General features: G+C 42.5%; 1 protein-coding gene across 1 annotated transcript; it reads right to left on the minus strand.

Annotated features, from left to right (window-relative positions):
• Positions 1-550: 550 nt before the first annotated feature.
• On the minus strand, positions 551-26,772 carry CETN3 (centrin 3). The gene is made up of 5 exons (XM_077817179.1): positions 26,617-26,772; positions 20,293-20,428; positions 18,450-18,564; positions 14,866-15,057; positions 551-972 (listed from the first exon to the last, which is right to left on the minus strand). Exons 1-5 carry the CDS (start codon positions 26,631-26,633, stop codon positions 929-931), a joined length of 504 nt encoding a protein of 167 aa, XP_077673305.1. The 5' UTR covers positions 26,634-26,772; the 3' UTR covers positions 551-928.
• Between the last annotated feature and the right edge of the window lie 167 nt (positions 26,773-26,939).

Below are 26,939 nucleotides of genomic sequence, written 5' to 3' on the forward strand. Positions count from 1 at the left end.
TTTTTTGGTAAGATAGCTGAAACTTTTTCCTCATCTATTGCTGAAAAAGCACTGCACTATGCTGAGGCACTGGAGAACACGTCAATCTACCTAAAATTGGTATCTATACAGAACAAAAAATGAACCAGTTTCCAGAGGCTAAGAATTCCAAAGATTAAACAAGCTTAAAATTCCAGTGGCTATTTTAGCAGGCACTTTGTAGGAAAAAATTTGTGCCTCCTTAAGAGCACTTTAGTTCCTTTTAAACAAAAACAGAAAAAGAAAAAAAAAAGACTTCAGAATTACTCACATTTTCTGATACGGTTTACCATCACACAGAAAACCAGGGTATGTGGGTGATGCAAAACTAGAAGAATTCATCTATGTAACTGTGAAGAATGCTTGCTCATTTAATAAGTCATGACACACAATGGAGGTGCAACTATAAATACCGAACAAAAGAATCCACTGTTACTTTTGAAAAATAAAGCATATTTAAGACTAACAATTTAAGTTACAGTACAATTCAGTTTTGGATTCAACACAAAAAACCAACAACAAGACTTTCAAATACCAATAATAAAAGAACATTTTATTAAAAATGGAAGTTTGTTAAAACTTTATATATCAAAACTAAGGCCACAGCTACTGTTAAAGTAAACTTCAAAAGATTTTTAGAATATGATTTAATTTAGAAATCTCATACAAAGCTATTTTACAAATGAATACTCAAACATTTTAGAAACTTAACACTGCTTACTCTAAAAATTAATGTTACAAATTACTGAAGTATCAGTACATAAAACATATGTTTATTTTGGTCCTTTGAGGAAAATAATTTTTTTGCATGGGTCCAGCTACAGAAATAAACAGAACCATAAGATGGCAATTAAAATGTTAACAGCCAATAATCCTCCCTTTTTGTTGTTGAGTTCATTTTCTTGTAACTTTAAACATCTCCGGTCATAATAGCAATGAACTCCTCCTGGTTGACTGTGGTAAGAGAGAGAGAAGGTAATTAGACAAACACAGTAGAGGTCTATAATAATGACAGGAGAATATTTTATGTACATGTTGCACATTTTATTTTAAAGCTTCCCCTTTTGTATTCTTAGACACTGATCCAATGCACATTGAAGTTAATAAACGCAGGTCTGGATTTTTTGCTTCCAATTTATAACAAGCTAAGACTCTTCATTAAACAAAATGTATTCACAACACTGTTTTCACAATTTTTAAAAACATAAGCCAAAAGTTCAGTATTTAGGCATTACTAAAGAAGTCACTGAAGCCAGAAGCTCAGTGCACACCAATATTATCTTGCCATAGCAATAGTTCTATTTACCTATTATAAAAAGTAATTTTAAAAGAAACTATTAAAGAGAGACTGTAATAGTCCAGTTTGGAATATTGTGCACAGTTCTGATCACTCTTATACAGAAACAGAGAAGTTATAAGGAAATGTTAAATGTATTCAACATTTCATCACCGGAAAAAATCTTTCATTGTGGATGTGTTAGTGTCTCTCCATGGTTATGGCTGAATTTCAGTTTGCATTTAAAACAGGGATTCAACTGCTTTGTTAGCGTATTTTTCATATATATCTTCCCCAAAATTATAGTACTTACAATGAATTTACAAGTAAATTTGTTAATTAGTTTGAGTTAAAATTAAACTGGAGCCTTAAGAAATTTAGCTTCTGTTACAGTGTTTCCTTTGCCCCGAATCATTTTAATAATGGAACAACAACAACAACAAGTGACGGGTTGCCCCCCTTAGGACATCACCTGATGTGCTGAGATACTGCTGAGCCTGCCTGCTATGCCAGCCTGAGCACCCTTTTTACCTGTCTTGCTGAGCCAAGCTATTAAGCCTTCTCCAGCACACACACAGGCAGGGCCACACACAATTGCAGTACAAAACAGACACTGAGATCAGTTCTGGGAAGGCTCAGCTTAAGGGACTTGCCCTAGCACTGAGGTATCCACCTCCCTTGGAGTGCAGACGCAAAGTTATATTATGAAATCTGCCTCTAGCTGCCTCAGTTCCAGGGCTCTCTGATGTGCAGTTCTTTGCTCATCCATTTCCATCTCATGCATTTTTTTTTGCTTTCTTCTACTTCCAATCCGTAGAGCGCCAACATTTTGGTAACTTCACTTTAGTCATTTTGCTGCTTTTCTGCCTCTACTTCCCTTCCCGAAAATAACAAACCAGTAACCACTTTGTCTGTTCTCTAGTCACCCCACTTAAAATCACCACCAGTATTTCAGGGCAATAAGCTGTGCACACTATCCTGCCTACTAAGCACCACCTGATGTGCTGAGATACCACTGAGCCTGCCTGTTATGCTAGCCTGGGCACCCTTTTTACCTGTCTTGCTAAGCCAAGCTATTAAGCCTCCTCCAACACACACAGAGGCAGGGCCACACCCAACTGCAGAACGAAAGAGACATGAATATCAGTTCTGGGAAGGATCAGCTGAAGGGATTTGACCCCAGCACTCAGGTGTCCACCTTCCTTGGAGTTCAGACCCAAAGGTATATTATGAAATCTGCCTCCTCCCTCAATGTGGAGGAAGGTATGCACAGCCTCTTACCACCAACCCCCCCCCCCATGCCCATTGTGAATTGTACAAATAGGTTTATATTATAGACAAGAAATAATTTCATTAACTATAAAAAGTTAATTTTAAGTGAATATAAAAGAACAAAGCAGATTACTGAGCAAATAATACAAAAGCTAAGTTCAATATACTTAAGAAACAGGTTAAAAAACACAATTTCTTACCCTAAATATTATTTTAGGCAAGTTGCAAAGTTTTTGTGATTTAGAGTTCCAGTTATATTTCTTTTCAGATTGGACTCCTGTCTCAGTCTGGACTCCCCTCCCTCCCCCGCAATCTCCTTGCCTTCCCTTCAGGTGTCTTTAGCAGTCTTTCTTCTTGGGCAGACAGGACACGGAGAGGAGGAGTCCCGTTTGCCTCCCTCTCCACCCTTAAATAAGACATAAGGTGGGAATCCTTTGTTTCCCAAACTTGACTCCCCTTCCCTTTCAGTGGAAAGTTACAAGAAGTGCCAGATAACATTTAGTATCAGGTGACAAGACCACCTGACCTAGTAGTGTCACAGTTACATCCGGGATTCCTCCCAGGAGGGAGAGAGTTTAGTATCTTCATGGTCTTGTTGTTCCTTCCTGATGGCCCATCAAATCTGATGGCCCGTCATCTGGTGGGTGTCTTCCCAATACACCCCCAGTTGTAATTGTTATAGTCCATATTCCTAATTTTAGATACAGAAATGATACATGCATACAAATTGGATAATCACATTTTGTAAATAATAACCTTTCAATGATATCTTACAAGACCCATCTTGCATAAAGTATATCTGTTATGCCATATCCACATTAGAAGCATACTTTCATAAAGAACATGGAGTGAAACGTCAAAACAACCATGTTTCAAACTTTCCATATGGTTAAAATTAATTGAAATCTTATACACAAGCTAAATTTGAAGAAATTAGGCTGTAACAAAGTGAAGTTATTACTGATTGTTGTATCCAATCATTATGGTTCTATAGGCTACATCAGTTCTCAAACTTCATTGCACCGTGACTCCCTCTGACAACAAAAATTACTACACGACCCCAGGAGTGGGGGACCGAAGACTGAGCCGCATTGCCCTGGGTAGGTAGGGAGGGAGGGGCCAAAGCTGAAGTCCAAGGGCTTCTGCCCTGGGCAGGGGGCATGTAACCTTAGCCCTGGGCGGTGGGGCTTGGGCTTGAGACTTGCTGGGGCCCAGGGCCAACACCAACCGTGGAGACCCCATTAAAATGGGGTCGTGACCCACAGTTTGAGAATCCCTGTGCTACATAAAGGTTCAGGCCTAGAGCTGAAGTAATTCTTGAAGAGCCATTTTGACATCAGAGGTAACTCCACCAATCACTATACTTCCACTGAAGCTAATCTGCACACAAATTGTTAAAGGCTGATATTACATATATTCAAATCTAATAAATATTGCATGGAAGCATTCTTTCTGGGTTTCTTGCTTAGTTTTTATGCAAAACTTGTTCTATTTGGAAGTTTTCAAAACCAAGAAAATTCCAAGACCAAAAAGGAAAAAACAATTTAAGTTAAGAGTTCATGTCATTACCTTAAGAGTGAAAGTTACAGAGATGTTGTACTTAATATCCCCAACTAAGCACTGCAAACTCCAGAGTTAAATTTACATGTTAATGAAAGCCAAACGTGTTAAGCAGTGGATATTCATATAGTTAAAGCACCCAAAAGATCTTCGTTCTAACCTGTCATGACAAGATAAAGGGAAAAATATCAATAAGTCTTTAACAATCACTTTAATATAATCTGTGAGCAAAACATTGAAATGTCTTACTCATAATCACATGCTACAGGACAGAGTTAAGGTTGAATGGATGACCTAACTGTGCATTTCCACAGATCAAAGTGTTTGGATTTCTTTTAAACCCTGTTATTCCCTCCCACCCTTAACTTACTGATATTTACTCTCCACATTAAATCCATTTTAATGTAGTTTTGTCTTAGATGTAATAGTAAATGATGACTGAACAGAGACTGGTCAAAATTATAACTAGGATTAAGGTTACAAAAAAATTTATATGCTGATTAAGTGTTCAAGTACTAAAGGATAATCCCACCAATTAGAAACTAGGAATAAATAGGCAACACAGATCAGAACATTTAATATTAAAAATAAAGACATATGGAATACATTACTGGAGTAGATGTATACAATATATAGGGTATAAATGAGTACAAGATAAAGTTTGTTGGTTTCTAGAAAAGGTGGAGGCTGAAGGACATAGTGAAAAGCAAAAAGACAGGTTTAAGAAACCAAAAGAGAGGATGCATGCCAATCTACTTGGTCTCGATAACATCAACATATAGTCAGTTACAGTTCAATACTTGATGTATATCATGTAAAAATCAGCTGCTGTGTAATGCATGCAAGCACAGAAGCTTATTTTCCAAGCTATGTAGTAATGTATTAAATTTTTAGTAGTAAAACATGGATACATGTTTTTAAAATATGGATATGCTTCACTTTTACTAGTAGACATATGATAAACAAGTATCAATGTGCATCATGGCACACAGTATTTTGTCCTGCTGAAATTACAAACTGACTAAGAAATTTATAAGTTACATTTTTAATATTGGGGGGAGGGGAGAGAGAGAAGGGAGATGCTGCCACAAATTAAAGTAAGTAAACTGCACGAAAAAATTACTTAGAAACTGTATTAATGCCTTTTTCACTTCTCTAGGTAAGCATTGGGATAAGAGAGACATATTGTACCTGCATACATGTTATTGCTTTACATTGGGGTGGACAAACTTTTTGGCCCGAGGGCCACAATGGGGAATAGAAATTGTATGGTGGGCCATGAACACTCACAAAATTGGGGTTGGGGTGCATGAGGGGGTGCGGGCTCTGGGGATGAGGAGTTTGGGGTGTACAAGGGTGCTCTGGGTTGGGACCGAAGGGTTCGGCGGACAGGAGGAGGATCAGGGCTGTGGAAAGGGGTGCAGGCTCTGGGGTGGGGTTGGGGATGAGAGGTTGGGGGTGCCGGAGGGTGCTCTGGGCTGGGAGCGAGGGGTTTGGAGAGCAGGAGGGGGATCAGGGCTGGGGCAGGCGGTTGGGGTGTGTGGAGAGGCTCAGGGAATGCAGGCTCCAAGTGGTGCTTACCTCAAGCGGCTCCCGGAAGCAATGGCATATCCCTTACCCAGCTCCTAGGCAGAGGCGCAGCCAGGCAGCTCTGAACACTGCCCATTCTGCAGGCACCCCCCTGCAGCTCCCACTGGAGTGTGTAGGAGCCGGAGCGGGGGCATGCTGCGGATTCCGGGAGCCGCGTGGTGTGGCCCCCGACCCAGTGCTCCGGCCGGCGTGGGGCAGCCCCCAACCCAGAGCCCTGGCCGCACCATGTGGCTCGGCCCTGCTCCGGCACACAGCGTCCTAGCTAGAGGAGGGCCGAGCCGTGTGGTGCGGCCCCCGACCCAGTGCCCCAGCTGGAGCGGGGCCAAACCACATGGTGCGGCTCGCGGGCCAGATTTGGCTTGTGGGCTATAGTTTGCACACCCCTTCTTTACATAGTTAGTTTTCGGATCCACAGTGGCTTTTTACCAAGTCACACGGAATGTACATTCAGGGATCAGAATTTGACTTTAAATCGATCAATTTTGTTCTCAGAAAAAGACATTGGGTGTAGCCCTACACACCTAGCAAGTTACCAAAGTGGCCTGCAAATTCTGCCCACATTCCTAATATATAACAGAATAATCTGCATGTACTTCAGATGTCTAGCATAAACATTAAGAATTAGAAGATGAAAGGTGGTAATGTCAGAGACAGTAGTATTACTTATTTGTTTTCTGTCAGACCATATTGGTTCCAATCAGGATTAGACCCCACTGTGCTAAGCATTGTGCAAACACATAGGGACAGCATCAGTAACTATGTTCAGAAAGCTTTATTCACCATCTGTCATAGAAATTTAATTGCATCTTCCATCCACTATTGTGAAGGAGAAAGTCTACTTGTATGCCTTTAATAGTGCCCATCATTTGGAACCAGGTTGAAGGAGCTACAGGCAAGTATACGATACAAAATTAAGTTAACTTAAAGTTACAACAACGTACAGCCACCTCAGTAATTAAATCACATTTGCGTGTCCACACTATGCTCCTTGTGTCAGTGGTGCATGTCCTCACTACTAGCGCCTGCATCGACGCAGAGAGCTGTGCACCATAGCTAGCTATCCCACTGTAAAACTTGCTATCTCCGAACACAGGGTGTTTTGGTAAGGGTGAGCAATGTCTCAGAGGTAAATGAGTTGCACAGGGGTGATGGGGAACATGGTTTCAATGTCTCATGATGCCCTTTTCTCCATCCCATAATGTTCCATGCCTCTTTTCAAAAGTCCCACAAACCCGCACATCCACTCTGTGTGAAAAGCATGGATCCTGCACAGCTCTGCACTATTGTGATGAGAGTAGTGAGCACAGGGCACCTGATCCTGCAGTATTTGCAGAGCCACTAGAGGACCTGCAGGGTCCGTGATGATTCTTTAGAGGTTAGCTTGCTGTGGGACATAAAAAGAAACAATTCAAGGTTGTTGTTGGCATTCACAGAGCAGCTGCAGATGGTGGGATGCCAGTTCTGGGCCTGAGATACAAGCACTGATTGGTGAGATTGCAGTGTTCTGCAGGTATAGGATGATGCACAAGGCCACATTCCTAGATTTGTGTGCAGAGCTTGCCCCACCTCTCCAGCAAAGTGACACCAAAATAAGAGCTGCACTGACAGTGGAGAAGTGAGTGGCAATCACTGCATGGAAACTTGCAATGCCAGATTCCCGAATGATCAGTAGCAATCAATTTGGAGTTGGGAAATCCACAGTAGGGATTGCTGTGATGCAAGCATGCAGGGCCATTAACTGCGTCCTACTGTGAAGGACTGTGACTCTGAGCAATGTGCAGGACATAATGGATGGTTCTGCAGCAATGGGGTTCCAGAACTGCAGTGGGGCAATAGATGGCACACATATCCCTATTTTGTGGCAATGTGGTCTGGTGCCAGAGTACATCAACATAAAGGGCTACTTTTCCATGGTACTGCAAGCGGTGGTAGATCACTGGTGACGTTTTACTGACATCAGTGTGGGATGGTCAGGGAAGGCACATGACACTTTAAGAATACGGGCCTGTTCAGAAAGCTGCAAGCAGGGACTTTTCTTTCCAGACCAGAGGATTACCATGCTGATCCTTAGAAACCCAGTCTACCCCTTTCTCCCGTGGCCCATGAAGCCATAAACCGACCACCTCGACAGTAGCAAGGAGCACTTCAATTACAGGCTCAGCTGAATGTGCCTTTGGCCATTTGAAAGGCTACTGGCACAGTCTACTCACGAGATTAGACCTCAGTGAAAAAAATATCCCAATGGTTATAGCTGCCTGCTGTGTGCTTCAAAATATCTGTGAAGCAAAGAAGGAAAAGTTTCCAGTGGGGTGAAGGTGGAAAGGCTGTCAGCTATAAGAAGAGCTCAACAGGGAGCTATATCACTCAGGGAGGCTTTGAAAGACCATTTCAATAGTGGGCCACAGTAATGCATGTTGCTGTAGCGTGATCTGCCATTGTTTTCTGTACCCCAATATCAACCTTGTAATGAGTGCTGTGTGTGTGTAGTAATATCCTTGTCCACTCTGTCCGCCAAGGCGATCCTTCAAGACCTGTGCTGAGTATCTGAAACACCAGAGGTTTGCAGGGACTTTTGGAACATGCCATCCTACGTCCTCTTCCTCTTATCTGGCTGAGTTACTCTGCTGGCATGCATGGAGAGACTCTGAAGGCCACATTTCCAGCAGCAACGTGCAGAAGTTCTATTGTGAATATATTCACAAAATAAACGGAAACTTCATATAATGAACTCACTACCTTCAATCCACACAAGTTGCAAGCACTACATTCTCACTGCTTCTGGGGATTCATAAAGCACGGCAGGAGTCCCAGCCCTGGTGACTACAGACCGGGGATGGGATGCGTGTGGAGTTTGGACAATAAGGGGGAGGTAGCTCACAGCCATGCAAATAGGGCAGTTGAACAGAATACAGGCACCATTTTCCACAGGCGGTGTTGATTTCAGCAGAGATCTCTCACTCTGGAGGGTAACAGAGGCTGAAAGGGAACAGTTCTTGCACACTTCCAGCTACAGACTGGGGCCATATGTTGTTACCCTGTGTGTTGCAACAGTGCCTGCTGAAGTAACTGCTGAGTGGCATGGGAGAGTGTCCTACCGTGGCAGAAGAAAAAAGGCAGCCCTCCCCAGAAACCTGCAGCAGAGGATTGCAGACGACTTTCAGGAAAGTTTCCTCTAGATCTCTATGGAAGATTCACGGGACATCCCGGTGCACAAACTGTTCTGCAGGGCTCCCTCTGCCTAACTGTACATGGGAATGAGAAGCCAATAGCAACTCTACCTCTATTGGATATTTAACTCTCTTCTAGCATGATTAAATAAAGTAAATGGATATGTCACTGCAATATCAAAGCAAACTGCATACTTATCAGTGGTTCCTTCCCCTGCATCAGGCTCGTCCATGCTGGACTGCAGAGACTTGCTCGACTGCTTTAGAGTAAAAAAACAGATCCTGGCTCGCTGAACCACTGGATCCCCAGATCGCTTGTCTCCCATATTCCTCCTCACTGTTCACTCCAGGGACCTGTAACTCCAGCTCCTCCAAAGTATCCATGGGGCTCTTGGAGATGATTGTGGGGTCTGGGGACTGCAGCTCTTTGTAAAAGCGGCATGTCTGCAGCTCTGCACCAAAGTGACTGTTAGACTCCTTTGCCTTCTGGTATGCCTGCCGCAGCTTCTTGTGTTTCACACTGCACTGCTGCGGGCCCCTCTTGTAGCCCTAGCCCCCACAATCCCTGAGCAATCTGTTTGTAGATATCAATGTTTCTACAGCTGGATCAGAGCTGTGCCTGCACAGCCTCTTCTCCCCACAGATCCAGGGGATCCACCACTCCTGTGTATTCCAGGCAGGATCATGTCTCCAGCATGGTCAGTTAGGCAGTCGCTAAGTGAGCTCTCCACCCCGAGCAAACAGGAAATGGTATTTCAAAAATTCACAGGACTTTAGAGGGGACAGGTGTACACCTGTATACCTGGCCACTGGGCAGCAGAGTTCAAAATGACGACCAGAGTGGTCACCATAGAGCATTGTGGCACATCTCCTGGATGCCACTAAAGTCAACATAAATAACACAGTATCTACACTGACACTGTGTCGACCCAACTACGTCGACCGAAGTGTTATGCCTCTCGCGGTGGTGGAGTTAGGTTGGCATAGCGGGTGAGTCACACTGGCAGGAGCAACATTTTAGTGTAGGCGCTTACTAAGTTAGGTCAACGTAAGCTGCCTTGCACTGACCCAACTCTGTAGAGTGGATCAGGCCTTCATCTTCATTAAAACAGATTCAAACAGAAAAGGGGCTTATTTAGCTGATTTCTGCTTAGCTTTCTCTCTAATTTTTCAGTACATACAGATATACAATACGCCCACTTGCACACCAGTCCCTATAACTTAATCAAGCTATTCCTCTTACAGGAAGCAAGAAAGATCCATTGTTATTTTTAATTTTAAATAATTGTAGTTGGTACTGATATTATGGCAATGGAAGTCATAAATAGAGCAGAGAAATATAGGCTTTAGGCTACTATTGCGACATAATGCTTGCTACGTAAGCCACCTGAAATTAGTTGCACAGAACTAGAACATAAAAATGCCAATACATTGATATGTCCCAAAGGAGACAAGATGTCAGAGTACCTAGAACAGGTGTTTGCTTGGGTAAGACATTACTACTTTATACTGCAAAAACCCTGTTTTTTTATTACTTGATTTTGGATTTTCCCCATCTTTACTAAAAATTAGGCTCTATCTAGCATTAATTGTGACTTTGCAATGAATACTGATAAGACTATGTTTTGAACATAAACATGGAAAATATAAGCCATTTAATACTATATTTAGAGAATGAGTTTCTTTTAATTTACTAACAATCTCTTTGAATGTGTCAAAAGCACTTCGCACTGAGTCACCATAGCAAATGTTAAGTTTGTTTTTTAAACATTTTGTGTTATCCAACCCTAAAAGGGTCTATAAAGAAATTAAGACACATTTTCCCCTACATGTTCACAAAACTCCAAAAGAACTCACGTGATTAAGTTAAACCTTTTCTGAAACAATCATCAGGCTGAGGTTGCCAATCAAGGAGGTCTAGTCTCCCTTCACAGCCCAGCAACGTTTATCCTGAATTTGACCAAAAGGTCACTGCAGAATAATGTAAAATTCTCCCACATGGGAAGTACACTGCCTCTTCAGGAGCTCTCAACATCTGAAAGCCCAGGTCAAAGACCAACTGAGTCTCAAATTGTGCTACTAGTGTACTGCTGTTCAGTGCATTTTTATTATTTTGTAGAGAGAAAAATACGATACGCAGAATATATCTACAGAATCCTTCAGACAACAAGAATTAGCCCATACTGGTACAGCATTATATTTTTTGTGCCATATGCTTACCCCCCAAGCAACAACTCTGCCAACATAGGACATAAGCCACTGAAATGTGTGAAAAGTTACTGAAAAAACATGACCTGTGTTTTGCCGTATGTCACCACGTAATAGCTAGATTACAATTTTAAGTGCATAATCTGTTTTTCAAGAGGTGTTCACACAGTGGGACTCAAATAAGCCAGTTTTCCAGTACATCACTCTTGACCCCCAGCAGAGTCCCAGCCTGGCACCCTTTGGCCTAGACAGGTTGTACATCACAGTCATGATTTTTGGTGGTAGACCCATAGATCAGGGTTGGGGAACTGCATCCAGCCCATTACTTAATTTCATCTGGCCTACGGCAAGTCTCCATGCCATGGGCTGGAAGCCCCGAGCCTTGGTGCCCCCATATGGGGCTGGAGCCACGAGCGCTGGCTCGCCCTGCTGTGGTGGGAGCTACGGTTGCCAGGCCGTTAAAAGTGTGGTCGGCTTTGCGCAGCTTCCCAGAAGTGGCCGGCATGCCCAGCCCCTAGGTGCAGGGGTGATCAGGAAAGCTCCGCATGCTGTTCCAGCCCCCGACTCCGCAGCTCACATTGGCGGGGGAGGGGGGGGAGAAGAGGGAGGCAGTGCAACGCTCAGAGCCGCCTGGCCGCGTCTCCACCAAGGGGGCCAGACATGGCGACTGCTTCCAGGAGCAGTGCAGAGCCAGGGAACCTGCCTTAGCACCCCAAACTCCCTGCCCCAGGTTGGAACCCCCTCCTGCACCCAAATACCCTCCCAGACTCTGCACCCCAAACCCCGTGCCCCAGGTTGGAACTCCCTGCCAGAGCCCACACGCCCTCATGCACCCCAACCCCCTACCCCAGCCTAGAGCCCCCTCCTGTACCTTAAACCCCTCATCCCTGGTCCCACCCCAGAGCCCACACCCCTAGCCGGAACCCACACCAGCCCTTAGCCCACTCCTGCACTCCAAACCCCTTGGCCCCAGCCTGAACCTCAAGTGCTTCATCCCCGGCCCCACCCCACACCTCCAGCGGAGCCTGCACCCCCTCTGATACCCCAACCCCCTGCCCTATCCTGCACCCTGAACCCCTCATTTCTGGCCCCACCCTGGAGCCTGCACCCCTAGGTGGAGCCCACACTCCAACCCCCTGCCCCAGCCCAGTGAAAATGAGTGAGGGTGGGGGAGAGCAAGCAACTGAGGGAGGGAGTGGGGCTGGAGTGAGTGCGGGGCAGGGCCTCAGAGAAGGAACCTAACCTAACCTCATGGAAGGAAGGGGCAGGGCAGTGGACGGGGTAAGGATGTTCGGTTTTGTGCAATTAGAAAGTTGGCAACCCTAGGGGAAGCCACAGACCTCCGCGCCACTCCGCGGGGCTGAAGCCGCAAGTGCTGGCTTGCCCCGCTGCAGGGGGAAGCCCTGAGCCTCTGCACTCCGCTTTCACCCCCTGGGGGCTGTGTGTGGCCCACGATTGATTTTTTTCTCTAAGTCAATGACCCCTGATAGAAAAAAGGTTCCCCACCCCTGCAGTAGATCATCAAATAGCTAGGACTTAGCCTTCTTTTCAGTCTTACCAGCTTCTACCTCATTGCCCGATATCAAAGTGTGTCTGTGCAGCTCAGTCACTAGGGTAGCGGTTCTCAAACTGTGGGTTGAGACCCCAAAGGGGGGGTCGCAACCCCATTTTAATGGTGTCACCACAGCTGGCTTAGACTTGCTGGGGCCCAGGGCCAAAGCCCAAGCCCAAGGGCTTCAGCCCTGAGCAACGGGGCTAAAGTTACACACCCCTTTCCTGGGGCTGAAGCGGATGCAGAGGCAAACGTATGGAGAATTTTCTCTTTTACTTCTCTGCTGGAGCTTATGCTCAGCACATTAATATTAAACGTGTTTGTGCACTAGAAACCACTGAGAGGCTACAGGAGACCGAATGCTGCTTGAAGCAGTATTAAGTTGTGATTTAGTGTAGTTAGAAGTCGTGGGTTTCATATGCTGTTCCACTCATGGTCCCAAAATACCACAGAAACCTGATCTCATGAAGCTCCAGCACAGAAGCTGTTAGAGAGGAGAGAATGATGTCCTGGAGCTGCACTTCAACTGCCATTTCTGCTCTCCAAGGACAGAACCAGTAGATTTGGGTAGCCTCTGCTAATGGACGGGAAAGGGGACAAACTAGCTCTTGCTGTAAGTGGACCTTTGTTCTAGCACAAAACAATACCTTTTTTTACAAGAAGTTATGTAAAAAAGGTATTGTTTTGTGCTAGAACAAGAGGTGTTATTTCTATATTTATAGTATATTTTTAAAATGATACTAGTTGTCAGTTTTAGATATATTTCAGCAGGGAGAGTTGCAGTAAAGAAGACAAAGATTTTGTTATACAGCCCAGATGTTTGGAGCTAAACAGAACAACGATTCATAAAGATTAATTCTTAAAAAATAAAAATCTAAGTGCAAGAAACAGCATCAGTTTGCTTTAGAGAATGGAAGAAACATAAAACCTTAGAGATAAACAATGTCATAGATAAATATTATGCTGTCAATCTCCCACATACATTCCTGTACTTGAATATCTAATGAGAAGAATGTATGGGTCTGTGGATAATAGGAAATGGAGACTTTCACTGCTTGGTCATTGTTTTGAATTCAGAAATGTCAGCAGTGACCCAAAGTAGTTGCAACTCAGTAATCTTTGTGAAATAAATTGGTGGTCTCTATTCAATTCCTACTTACAAGGTGTCCACATAACAAAAGTTACCATCACAACTGGCACCCTTGTTGGCAATGTCAGCAAAGAGGTCAAGGACTTAATATGCTTGCAGACTGAACTACTCTCTCAACCTTAGAAATCCTCTTTTCAAAAGAACATTGAGGTCAACAGTGAAGATGCAGGGGGAGGGAGGGGGAGAGGAAGAAAGAAGGAGGCTTGCACTTACAGCTGTGTGTGCTGTATCCTCAGAATAGGTAATTTGAGGATTTCAGCTTACAGCCCTATTAATGTAGCAATTTTTGAATACCAAATTCACTTAAACTTGAAGGACCTCAAAGGATTTTTTTTTTATTAGTCACCCTGTTTAAAGATGAAGATCTTCCCAAAAGAAAGTATCTGATTAGAATACCAAGCATTCTAACTGATGATGAAAACTACCTACCATCATCATCACTTGTTTCCTAGCAGTGGTAGCCATGTGATATGTTCACATATGGCCTGTTTAGGACTGAGATAGTTAACTAACAGTCCTTCACTAACTCCTTAGTTGCTAATAGATATAGCAATTAATACTATGGATGGTCTCTTCAGGGACATCCTTTGTGGTTTTCCTTTGGGATTTATCAATTTCACCATATTCAATAATTCAATTAAGTATTTCTTGATTTGTGTGGAAATGACTGCAGTGTAGTTCAATTCTAGAAATGGCATAATGAAGTGCCATGTTTGACTCAATTACTTTCAGCTTCAACTGTACCTTAACTAGACTCTAATATACCTTAGTTGTATTGGAGTTACCAGTAATCATATTCAAACAAGAAAGAACCCAACTTAACTTTCAGGTCCCAAGATGTGTTTGCTGAGTTAGAAATGATTAAATAAATAATACTAATCAATCTCTTATTTTGTCAATTGAGCAAATTTGTTCTGAAAGTCATTAAAAGGCAAACAAAGAATTTAACACTGACCATTTTACAGTCACTTCTCAGACCAGAACCACATTTTAAGTTAAGATTGGGACAAAAACAACAAGACAAATTAAAACAAGGCAAGATGAGTTTTGTTTTCTTCAGTTCAATACTTACTTTCTCCATCTCCATCTTTATCAAATTCTTCAATCATAGCCCGTAGTTCTTCATCAGACATGTTTTCACCTAGTTCTCTAGCAACACGGCGCAGGTTTCTCAAGCTTATTTTACCTGAGTCATCATCATCAAATAATTTGAATGCTTTGAGTATCTCTTCTTGTGGATCTCGGTCCAATATCCAGTCTGTCACTAATATAGGGAAAATAAGATACCATTTATTTCAAACATGGCAATTTCACAGTGTCCCAGCTCTACTTTCTAAGTTCAGTTAGTCCTTTTTTCCTAAGCTTCTGGTTTCTAAAGTTATTTCACCTGTTCAGATTCCTCTTAGCTTTCAATCAGGCACTTTTAATTGACTATTAAAGTCTTAAACATTGGTATTTCTAGTTAGTTATAATAGGAACTGTGCAACAGCACAAAAACTAAGTTAAGATCTGTTGAATACCCCAGACTCATCTTTGTTTCATGTCTTCCATTCAGTTTTAGCATCAACACTAAATTTTAGGATTGGGCCAGAAAGGAAGGCAATCTTCAAACACCATCTCCTGTGAAGACAAGATGTCTGATTTGGATGTTAAATGTTTGCTGTATTACAATCAAAGGCACCAGTTGGGGCACTGCATGGCTAGTGCAGCATTATTTCAAAGCAAAAAAAAAAAAAAAAAAAAGGATCAGTTTGGAAGAGGAAACTTAGCCAATAGTTTCAGAGGACAGCTAAGCCAAGTCTCTTCAGCATTGTGCACTTCAGATTTGACAACAACTGACATGGTACATTCTTAGAAAGGATGCTTCAGGGAACCACTCTGAATATGCCTCTCTTTCTACTTTTTCTAGCAAAAGTGGCTAATCATTGTCACTTCCCAATACCTACATTTTCAGGACATATTTTATAGACTAGAGCAGGGCTTTTCAAACGTCATTGCACCGTGACCCCCTTCCGACAATAAAAATTACTACATGACCCCAGAAGCGGGGACTGATGCTGGAGCCGCCCAAGCCCCACTGCCCCAGGTGGTGCTGGTGGGGCAAATCCCGAGCCCCACTGCTCCAGGTGGGGTGGCCTGTGACTGGAGCCCCACCGCCAAGGGCTTCAGCCCTGGGCCCCAGCATGTCTAAGTCAGCCTTGCTGAACCCATGAGAATGGGGTTGGGACCCACTTTGGGGTCCCGACCCACAGTTTGAGAACTTCTGGACTAGAGGAAGCCCCTGACCTAGAAGTATCAACAGTTCAGGAAAAATCCAGCTATTAAGAAGATGCTCAGACACCAACACGAGGAGCATGGTATAAATACCTAGCTTAGATAGACAAGAATGATCCACAGTGATTTTCTTATTTATATGCTTATAAATATTCAGGGAGTGAAGAAGAGCTGTAAACTCAGGAAGACAATATAAATAGAAATATAAAAGTTGAAGATGGAGAGTCATTGGACATATACTTTTTAATAGCATTTTACACTTTCACTCCTGCATTTTTCTAGTTCAGTTCAATTCAATATGCTTATGCCTCATTTATTTATTTGTTTATCTTATTTCCTTCTATTTCCCTTGTATATCTGTTTGTGGCATGTCCAACTACAATAGAGATCGAAAAGCAGTTTACCTCATTTGTGCTTTGATACATAGACCTTTCCCACAGCACCAGTCTGTAGGAGGCTAAGTGTACACAGCCATAGCCTCTTTCAAATTGGTGCTCTGGGAAAAGCTCTACTATATAGGATGTATAGATGTGACTCTGTTGCTTCTAAATTTTGTGGAATCCTCTTGATACTGAGAGAGAAGCAGTTGGGCACTAAAAAGCATGGGTATTTAAAAGAGAGGTATGATACAAACTGCAACAAGAATAAAACAGTGAGGATAATTAACCATTTGAACAAGTTACCACAGGTTAGGGTACTTCCATCACTGGAAATTTTTAAATGAAGATTTGATGTTTTTCTAAAAGATATGCTCTAGTTCAAACAGGAATAAAGTCAGGGAAGTCCTGTGGCCTGTGTTATATACAAGGTCAGACCAGATGATCACAATGGTCCCTTATGGCTTTGTAATCTACGAAAAAAGCCCCGACCTCCCAGGGCATTGAAGAGGCTTTTACTATATAAAGCAAGACACTAATCCAGGAAGGCTTAATCAATCTTGATTATTCTTTTTATCACATCCATTTGTCAGTCCTATAGCAGAGGAAAGCAAGACAAAATAATCTGTTGCATCAAAATATTTTGCTAGTAATTGCTTCACCTATTTCTGGAACCAAGAGAGAAAATATCTTCATGCTCTTTGTACCTGCTAAGTCTTGTATTACAGGACTTGCTATTTATAACTTCAACAAGCCATTATAAATACTTCCCCGCTGCTAGGGCTTACAGAACCATTTAGAACTTGCTATTGTTTGTAGGTGGAATGAACTGTCTGGTTTTGTGAACTTGACAGGAAAAAGTTAGATCTAAGCTCACAAATTTATTGGGGCTCTGCTGCAAAATTTGAGGTTATTGATTTAGCTTTAAAATAATTATGTATGTATAGAGGCATTACATTATTTAAATCATCTTAGTTGTCCTTTGACCATACCAAATTTAGATTTACTTATCCAAAGAGCACTCCAAAAAGCTAATTGAAACATATCCTAAAAGACGGAAGATGCAAAATATATGTAAATTTCGAAGAGGGTTCTTGACTTTATAAACCAAAACAAAATATATAATAGTTTATTCATTTTGTTTTTATGTGGTTCATTCCTATGTTTAAGCTAATAAACAACTTGTGGTATAGTAGTGAAGTGTATTTCTTCCCTTCTGATTTAGATCAAAGAAAACAAAATGTGGCTCAAGTAATTTTACTGTGCTGTATATTCCTGTATCTCACATTCCTCCAGTCATTCCAGTTCGTTCAGCTAGATGAAGTATCCCACACCAGTAAAGGAGAAAGAGCCAAGTCATTTTCACCAGAGCTGAAACTGACTCAAAGTTTGGAGAGGAGTTCAGACAAGAGTATCACCTTCCTACTTTGTATGTGTTTCTGTCCAGCTGAGCTGCCTCATGGCCACTCAAAGCAGGAATAGGGATAGAAGAATAGAAATTGGTTGAACATAAGGGATAAGAGGGGAAAAACAGAAAGCATATACATAAGAAAAGAGAAATTCCATCTCACCAGAAGCAGCACCTGTCAATCAGACAAAAAGTACTTCCTCCAGAAAAATCACTTCTCATAGGTAGATACAGTATAAAGAGTAGGGAGGCCTGAATCAATTTAGCTAAGTTAAGAAAAATGCAAAAAGCCCCAAAACCATAGCAGAGAGAGGAGGGAGGGAGAGAGAAAGTATGCACCCGCACAACAAAGTGTTTTTTTAACATTTCCTTTTGGTAGATGGGGGAACCTAGGGTCAAAGTCTATTAAACCGAACATCTTCTGTTAAGATCTCTTTCCACCCGTCTCGAATCAACTGCAATGATAGCACTGAACACAAGAGTTACAAACTGACTGGTCAACCACACACCTCATTTGGAACTAAAAGTACGCAATCAGGCAGCAGCAGACGAAAAAAACCCCAACCTTTCAATATGTACTTAAAATCATATACATACCAACTTCATTAAAATCTTCAAAGGTGATTTTGCCTGTTGCATCTCTATCATAATCTTTAAGTATTTTTAGCACATCAGCTTTTTTTACATCAAAACCCAAGGCTCTCATTGCCACCTTTTGGAATAAAACAGAAGTACAACAATATACCACCTTCAAAATATAGATCAGATAGCTTCTCTTTTTACCTAAGTTAGTACCTTATTATCCAAGATAAAATGTTGGTAACTGGAGAAAGGAACACTTTAATACATACAATCATGAATAAACCATCTTTGGTTACAAAGAGTTGTCTCAAAAGTAGAACAGCACTTATAAAAAGGCCACAAAGTGAAGTCAAGACATGTAAAATTTAATGCTTTCCAAGATTTTATAAGATGTGCCAAATACTTCTAGCGGGCAAGCAGATTTTTTCCTTAATTTACAAAAAACAACTCTTAATCCTTTTAAAAGGGAAATGTTACATAAAGATATAAATTTTACAGGGGAACTGTGTTCTTTATTTCAACTGTGAACATTTGTAGTTACCCTTCTACAGCTAAATTAAGAACCTTGGCATTCACTCTAAATCACACTTGTCAAATCCATTCCCACTATATACATCCAAATTCCACTGCAGATAAGGTTATACAGGAAAGGGAGTTACTCTGTCTTATATGCCTCTGTTCTCCAACTGTCTCATCCTCAGAACCACAGTGTAGGAGTCACATACTTAATCATACAGCTACTGAACCTTTTATACAATAATGACAGATGGGGATGCAACTATACTGGCCAAAGGTATAAAAACGTCCTCCCTGCCCTCCTCCCCCAAAAGTCCCCAGTTCTCCTCCACCTTCAGAAGACCTAAAGTAGCTGAGTTTTGAAACAAATGGTTGGAGGGAGTTAGCATGGCTCTACAGAGGTAAGACATTTATAGAACAGGAGTCACAAAATAAATAACCCTCTTTTCTTCCTTCTAGCATTGCCTTCACAAAGCCACTGTATGAGGCCAGCTATTTCCTCCCAGAGAAGCCTTACTAGTTACATAATGAGAGAAGCACTGCCCTCCAGAAAACATGATGCAGTATCAAGAGAATACTGATTCACAGAGATGTGCACCAAGCTCCATGTATCAGCCCTATAGATCTCCAGCAAGGGGGACTGGCTGGGAGGCTGCAACTCCAAGCCTCTCCTGGTTGAAGTGATGACCATCAGGATGGAGGCCTGCAGCAAAACGGGGAATAGAGAGAGATTCCAAAGACCCTTACATAAGTTTGGAACACCAAATTTGAGTCCCATAGGTCAACAGGTTCCCTGTTAAGAGGTACCAGTTAGTAAATCCTAGTTCCCTAGTCCACAGTTTAATAAATTTAATTTTCATCTTTTATGTAAAAAAGTTCCTCAAAATCAATGGATTTCCACAACACAGCCAAAGCTTTCAATGTATTGTGTGATTATGGAAATCAGGGTGCTTTTCAATAGCCTCTCCCACTTCCTGTTCTACTCAAACTGGAGAGCCCAGATCTGCAACTGTACTGCAACAGTCCCTGCTGAGGGGGAAATCTCAACTCTGCCACCCTTAGTGCTTCAGTTGTCAGTGAAAAGGTTGGAGCTCAGACCCCTGGTACCCAGAATGCAGATGTTACTATACCACTCATACGGGTGGGTTTTGTGCATGAATATTTGGGACTCCGATTCAAACTCCTGCCACTTTTGAAATATAACCACTCCTTCACCAATGCAGGAGCTCTTGGATGCTGAACACTCCTGAAAATAAGGCCAATTTATTTACGTGTCTAAATGTGGGCTGAGCTCTTTTAGAAATACAGCCGATCAAAAGTTAAGTGAAAAAACAAAAGTTACCTTTAATTCGTGATAATCTATTGCTTTATCTTTGTCTGTGTCAAACAACTCAAAAGCATCTTTAATTTCTTGCTTCTGTTCTTCAGTCAATTCTCTTCTTTTCTTCCTTTTGGTTTTGTCTACTGCAAGATCATTCCTACAAGTTAAGAAAATAAGCTCATAATAATAACGATAATAGGATTTATCATCTTCAAAGCACTTTACAAATGTAAACAATACAACAACATATCTGGGAGGTAGGTAGATATTCTACCCATTTTGCACAAGAAGAAAAATGAGGAAGAAAGGTTCAGGTGACTTGCCCAAATCCAAAGAGGGACTCCGTGGCACAGCCAGGATTATTTATTTATACAGAGTTGTAATATAGTATATAAGACATACCTCTAGGCATGCTAACCTTAATTAAATACACACAGTATCAAAATCCACATATCTAATGATTTGCCCATACAGCTCCATATAACTTTTCCCACCAACACAATAATAATCATAGTCACTCCACATCTGACCACCCCAAATCCCTCATTTCAACTCCTCCCCAAATGCCCAAGAGAAATAAACCAGGAAGGTTTCACTAAGTGTCTGGAGTACTGATAAATCTGGCAAACCAAGTGGGACAGTGAACTCCAGATCGGAATACCCCTCGTGGAAAATGCCCTGTCGGTAGCCCCTCCCATTTAAACCAGGAGTGCCTCACGTGATCATAAATGTGTTTTCACACAGCTGGAGGGGCAGTTTCTCAGGTAACAAGATCTCAAACCAATTCTTTTATTTATTTAGATTTATAAAAGATACCTACTCTACACTCTGGGTGCCCTTACAGCTATTAAAATTACAATATCATTGTAAACAAAGTGCCATAAAACTTCACTTGTACAATGCTCCACAACAGCAAATAATGCTCCACAGAAATGCATAAATTTAGCAATTTACAGGTTAAAACTTTAAAATCCTAAACTCTGCTGGAAAGGCAACAAGCAGATAGTGAAAATGGAGCATGTTTCATAAGCGCAAGCTGAAAAACTATATGCAGATCAAACCCATTCTGCATTAGCTTCAGCTTTGTAATGGTTTCAATAGCTAGTAGAGTGTATTACAGTAGTATAGTCTTGTGGTGACAAAAGCAGCCAACGTGGGGAAAAAAAACAAACAACTACGAGCCACAGTTACTTCCTAAATATCTGGGAGAAGGCCAGGAACTAAGATGCCTGAACTACAAATACATTACCAAAGGCAGCCCATTCGCTCAAATAAGGATGCAGACCAAACAAAACCAAAAAATGCTCTTTAAACTCTTCAGGTTGTAACCCCCAACTTTCCAATGTTACTTCAAACTTTCCTGTTTTCAGCCAGTTAGGTCTTGTTAAAGCTTCAACTCAAGAAGAAAATGGGTTATTTGTTCCACTATACAGGCATAAGGAAAGGGCATAAGGATACACAGAGGTGGATCTCATCAGCATAGCCCATCGCTACTCACCAATCCTTGTAGTCTCAAAGCCACGTGAAAAAAGGGATGACATTCTTATGTGCCCCTACAAGTAATACAAGCAATTTCTCAAAACTATCAGCCGAGATGTCTCACAAGAAAAGACTGGAGCCTATCCAGAGAGACTCCATCCCCACTCCCTCCAGCTAGGGTTCACAAACTGGTCAATATCTCATGGTCAATGGCATCAAAAGCAGCTGACAGAGTCTATATGATACAGTACCACTCGGACTCCTCAAAACAGAAAGCCCAAATGGCGTTAAGCAATAGCTGAAAACAAGACAATGCACCTAACTGCTGCACCTAAAAGCTGCTAACAGAGTACTAAGGGACCTCAAGTAAAGTTGCTGAAGGATCATAATGCTTTTAAGGTACCTTATGTAAAATCAAAGCATAGAGGCAGCATTTGGTCTAGGTGATAGGGCAGTGGCCTGACTATCAGAAAACCCAGATTCAAATCCTGCCTCTAACTATTAACCTGCTGTGTAAGCTCAACAAGTCACTATCTTTGTGTGCATTTTTTCCTCCCACCTTTTGTCTGTCATTTCCCTCCAAAGCAGGGATGAGTGCTCTCTCTCTATGTACACGGTTGTACAGTGCCCAGCACAACGGGACCCCTATCTTAGCTGGAGCATCTAAGATCCTACTGCACTATAAATAATAATGCCAAAAAGATATCTTTAGACACAGTGCTGAGGACATCCTAGAAAAAAAAAATCAAGGCGGCCAAAGTCTCAAAGTAAATTAAGGTAGCTTCTAAGCATGACCAAAAACTCCAAAAACTTGCAAAAAAAGCACCCCTTTTTCTGAACATACAAACACTCCTGCAAACATCAGGAGAAAGCCACTATATGATGAAAATCACAGAAAAGAAAAAACAGAAATAAAAAGATTCCTGAAACAACACACAAATGAATTGAAGTGGAGAGATGGAGTGGCAACTGAAATGATGCAGCCCATGAGGAAAGCTTATTTGCTAACTGTGGTCAAAAATGAAGTGATTGGAACATTTTGATGGGCTGCAAATGTAGGCTCAAACAGCATACAACCTCTGGCCACTAGAGCTATCCTTAATGGCCAAAAACCTTCAAGCCCTGCTTATGCTAGAAAATTGTTCCTAAATATTTTCCACTGTTGCTACCTTCTGTTCAGTTCCCTAAGAGGTAGCAATGATGGGAGCACAAGTTTAGACAGCAGTGCAGGCAGTTATCAGCGCTTTGACTACATGACTTCTCCCCAAATCACTACCACATACAGAGCCGAGATGATGGTGCCATTAACAATGGTGGGAAATTTTAGGAAATATATTTTATTGTAAACAAGGCCTTGCACTAGCAAGCTGAGGTCCAGGGGTGAGAATGCTAGTAGTTAGTATCTATAAATTCAAATTTCTAATAGAGTACTCTTTAGATAAATAACATGTACAAAAGATTTATTTTAAAAAAAACCTTTAAAACTCACACATTAAGGCTTTTTCTGCTCCCCTGCACATTTTTAAAGAAAATATTTGCAAATATTGTGCAAGTACATCTCTCTTTCTCTTGGCATGTGAGACAAGATGAAGTTCTTGAGAAATATGAATACAATACATTGTATGGCATGCATGTAGGGAGTGAGAGCTGCGTGGATGTTGTGAACATGATAGTGGCTGGTGGCTATTGCTGAAGCATCAATAGCGTGGAACTGGAAGCATGTGCACACAAGATGTGCATAAAGGGTCAGATGGTGCATGTGCAAGGAGTGGTTGTTGTATGCTGGGGATGTGTGTGCTAGAGTAGTAAGGCTATTTGGATGATAAAGGATTATGGGAGTGTGTAGATAGATCCCTAGTGATTATCGTATAGTGCGTTCACAAGAATATTTGTTAAAGGGAAGAGGTGTTGATTCAGGATAAGGGGTGCAGGTGTTTAGATATAGAGGATTGTTTGCTAAGGGGAACTGAGTGCAGTTTGAAGATATTGATGAATGACCCCAGGGAAATTTACTTGGAGGGTATCTGTTTAGAGTGGGAATGTCAGGTTGTGCACAGGGATGTTTGCTTTGGCAGTCTTCAAGCTATAAGATATTGTTATTCTCTGTATATACACAAACTCACTGGGGTGTTATTGGAGACATGGATGTGCATTGAAGGTGTTTGTTCAGGATAAAGGTGTTAGCTTGCAGTAAGAGTGCTGGATTGCAGATGAGAGTATTCACTCAGGTTGTTGCTGCATGTGAGGTGTTTCTTTACAGGGGGAGTTGGCTGTGAGGACTGGCTGGTGTTGGGATGCATGCGTGTGCATGCATTGGTGGTTGCTCAAGGAGGGCTACCGACATGATGCTAGAGCAGTGGTTCTCAAACTTTTGTACTACTGCCCCTTTCACATAGCAAGCCTCTGAGTGTGACCCCCCCCCCGCGTTTATAAATTAAAAACACTTATTAATATTTTTAACACCATTATAAATGCTGGATGCAAAGTGGGGTTTGGGTGGAGGCTGACAGCTCGTGACTCCCCATGTAATAACCTCACGGCCCCCTAAGAGGTCCTGACCCCCAGTTTGAGAACCCTTGTGATAGAGGACTGTTACTGAATGAGTAGGTGGACAGTTGTCTGTGATGGGTGTTTACTGGGTATTTGTTTACTGCATACTCTTACATAAATTGCTTCTCTTCATCCCCTGGAAAAAGGGCAGAAAATTCTGATGGATGACAGAGTACCCTATCAGAAATTGCTTGCCTTCATCTTTCCTCACCCCATTTACTTTGTCAGTAACACCAGCCTAGACAACTCTTTGCTTCTCACACAAACATCTCCATGCTTTCTTCCATGGTGACCTTATACTCTCACCGAAACGCTAGACCTCTTCTATTATAATTATGTATTACATGTATTGCAGTAATATCTAGGAGCCCATTACGCACCAGAATCCCATTGGGTTTGTGCTGTTGTACAATGCCAAGAAGTCCCTAACTCAAAGCATTTATACTTGGGACTCAATCATCAGCAACCAGCCAGTGGCGTAGCTGTACCAGTGCAAACAAAGTGTATAAAAGAAAAACTAAGGCTTGCACCAGCTGAACCCACCTTGCACTCTTGTTATCACTAGCTGGTGAAGAGTTTATGTAGGGGACCACTCCAGCCATTGAAATTATGTGTATTCTAGCCTCTGTAATTTATGAAAGGGCTAAAACAGCCCTTAGTTAGCTACAGAATGGGGACTTGGAAAAGTAGTTTAGATCCACCCTTCATAGATTCTACTCTTAGACCAAAAGGGACCACTGTGATCATTTAGTCTGATATCTTGCATTATCACAAGCCATAGAACTTTCACAAAGTAATTCTTAGATCCACACTTGATTTAAAGTTTGTCAGTGATGAAATATCCACCATGAATCTTGAGAAATTGTTCCAACTTCACCCAATTCTTCAGCTGTAGGGATGAAGTTCACATTTTAAAAAAATCTTAAATTAATTAGATACCTTTTAAGCTCTTTGGAGACAGTACTGTGTCTACCCAAGTGTTTGTTTAATGCTTAGCACAATGGAAATTTGATCCTGAAAAGGGCCTTAGTACAATACTGAAATGCAAATAATAAATTACTAGAGCCACCTTCCCCTCCCATTCTGCAGGTGCACCAAGTACATACTCAGTATATCTGACAAAAAGAAAAGGAGTACTTGTGGCACCTTAGAGACGAACCAATTTATTTGAGCATAAGCTTTTGATGAAGTGAGCTGTAGCTCACGAAAGCTTATGCACAGATAAATTGGTTAGTCTCTAAGTTGCGAAAAGTACTCCTTTTCTTTATGCGGGTACAGACTAACACAGCTGCTACTCTGAAACTTGTCAGTATATCTGAAGATTGATGCACTTGGTTTTCAATGTATTAGTTTATACAGACAGAAAGCAGGATTTGGCCAGATATGTGCTTTACAAAGCTCTGGTCACACGTATACCATTATTTACTGTACTGATAGTATGCAACATGCAACAGGAAAGATGATACCTTAACACTAGATTCTGAAATCTTATTTATTTTTGATGCTCTAGCTGCTCTCACAAGCAAAACAAACTTATTGAAAGCTATTGCAAAGTTATGATTATTTAAAACTAAAGGTCTGTTTTAACAATGACATTTCTGAAGTAAAACTGATCCAAAAAAACCCCTGAACTTTATGGGTCTCGCACATACACATGGCAACAGCCCTTACTAAAGAACAGTCAGTACAGATTAACCAAAGCGTTAAAGCCCCATCTGTCCAAGGGGTCCGCACTGAGCCTGTGGAAGGATCACCCAGAGCGGCTAAATACTTTAGCTAATCCTAATGACTATTGCTCGGTGAGGGCTCCCGTCACATGTAGACCGGGGAGACGGACACAGTCAGCGTGCAGGAGGGCTGTAGGTCACCGAGGGGCTGCTGCGATGCTCTGTGCCAGACGCTCCCCAGGGCCTCGCGCCTCCGCTCGGCATCCAGCAGGACACCGGGCCTTTTTGCTTCCTCGAAACGGGCAGGAGTCCTGCTAAGTGCTAAACCCGTGTCTTGCCGGAGGGGAAGGGCCCTGACACAAGGGTAGGTTGCGGCAGGCAGCTACTGGCGGCAAAGCGAAGAGCTGGGATACATGGGCCCCAAGCTGCCTCCAAAGCCCCAGCGCTGGGCGGGGGCCCCGAGCCGCCCCAGCCACTGAGCAACGCCGGACCTTCCTCCCCGCCCCCACCTTCTCTGCCCCGGCCCCAAGCCCGGGCCCGCCCTCTGGGGTAGTAGCCCTTGAAGGGAGCGGCCTCGGCAAGCACGCTCGGTCCCCGCGGGGTCACAGCCTAGGTTCAGACCCCGGCGCCTCGCTCCATCCATACCGACCTCAAGGCCAAACTCATGGTCGCGTCCCCAACCCCCGGACGGACCGGGCTGAGCCGCACTGGACTTCCCCGGCTGTCCCCGGCGCCGCCGCCGCTCCAGCTTCCCCTTGGAAACGCGATACAATCCAGGCACCAATCGCCAGGCTTCTCGCTACCGCTAATTTAAGTGGTTGAGCAACAACTTCCTCCCATCCACCTCCCTGAGTTACTCTCTTATTGGTTGAAATGCTTGCCAACCACAGGGGAGTCCCCGCCTTCTACGTAGTTTGGTTGACGTGTGCGGCTGCCGATTTTACCCAGAATACCTCATGGCTCAGGCTTTGC

This window comes from Eretmochelys imbricata, chromosome 5, assembly GCF_965152235.1.
Source record: "Eretmochelys imbricata isolate rEreImb1 chromosome 5, rEreImb1.hap1, whole genome shotgun sequence".
Lineage (NCBI taxonomy): Eukaryota > Metazoa > Chordata > Testudines > Cheloniidae > Eretmochelys > Eretmochelys imbricata.

Excerpts from the sequence above, each read along its gene's own strand:
- CETN3 (XM_077817179.1), bottom strand. Across the intron at positions 18,565-20,292 it reads TAGATTATCACGAATTAAAG|GTGGCAATGAGAGCCTTGGG; the intron begins GTAACTTTTGTT and ends TTATTCCAAAAG. Across the intron at positions 973-14,865 it reads TAAAGATGGAGATGGAGAAA|TCAACCAGGAGGAGTTCATT; the intron begins GTAAGTATTGAA and ends CTCTTACCACAG.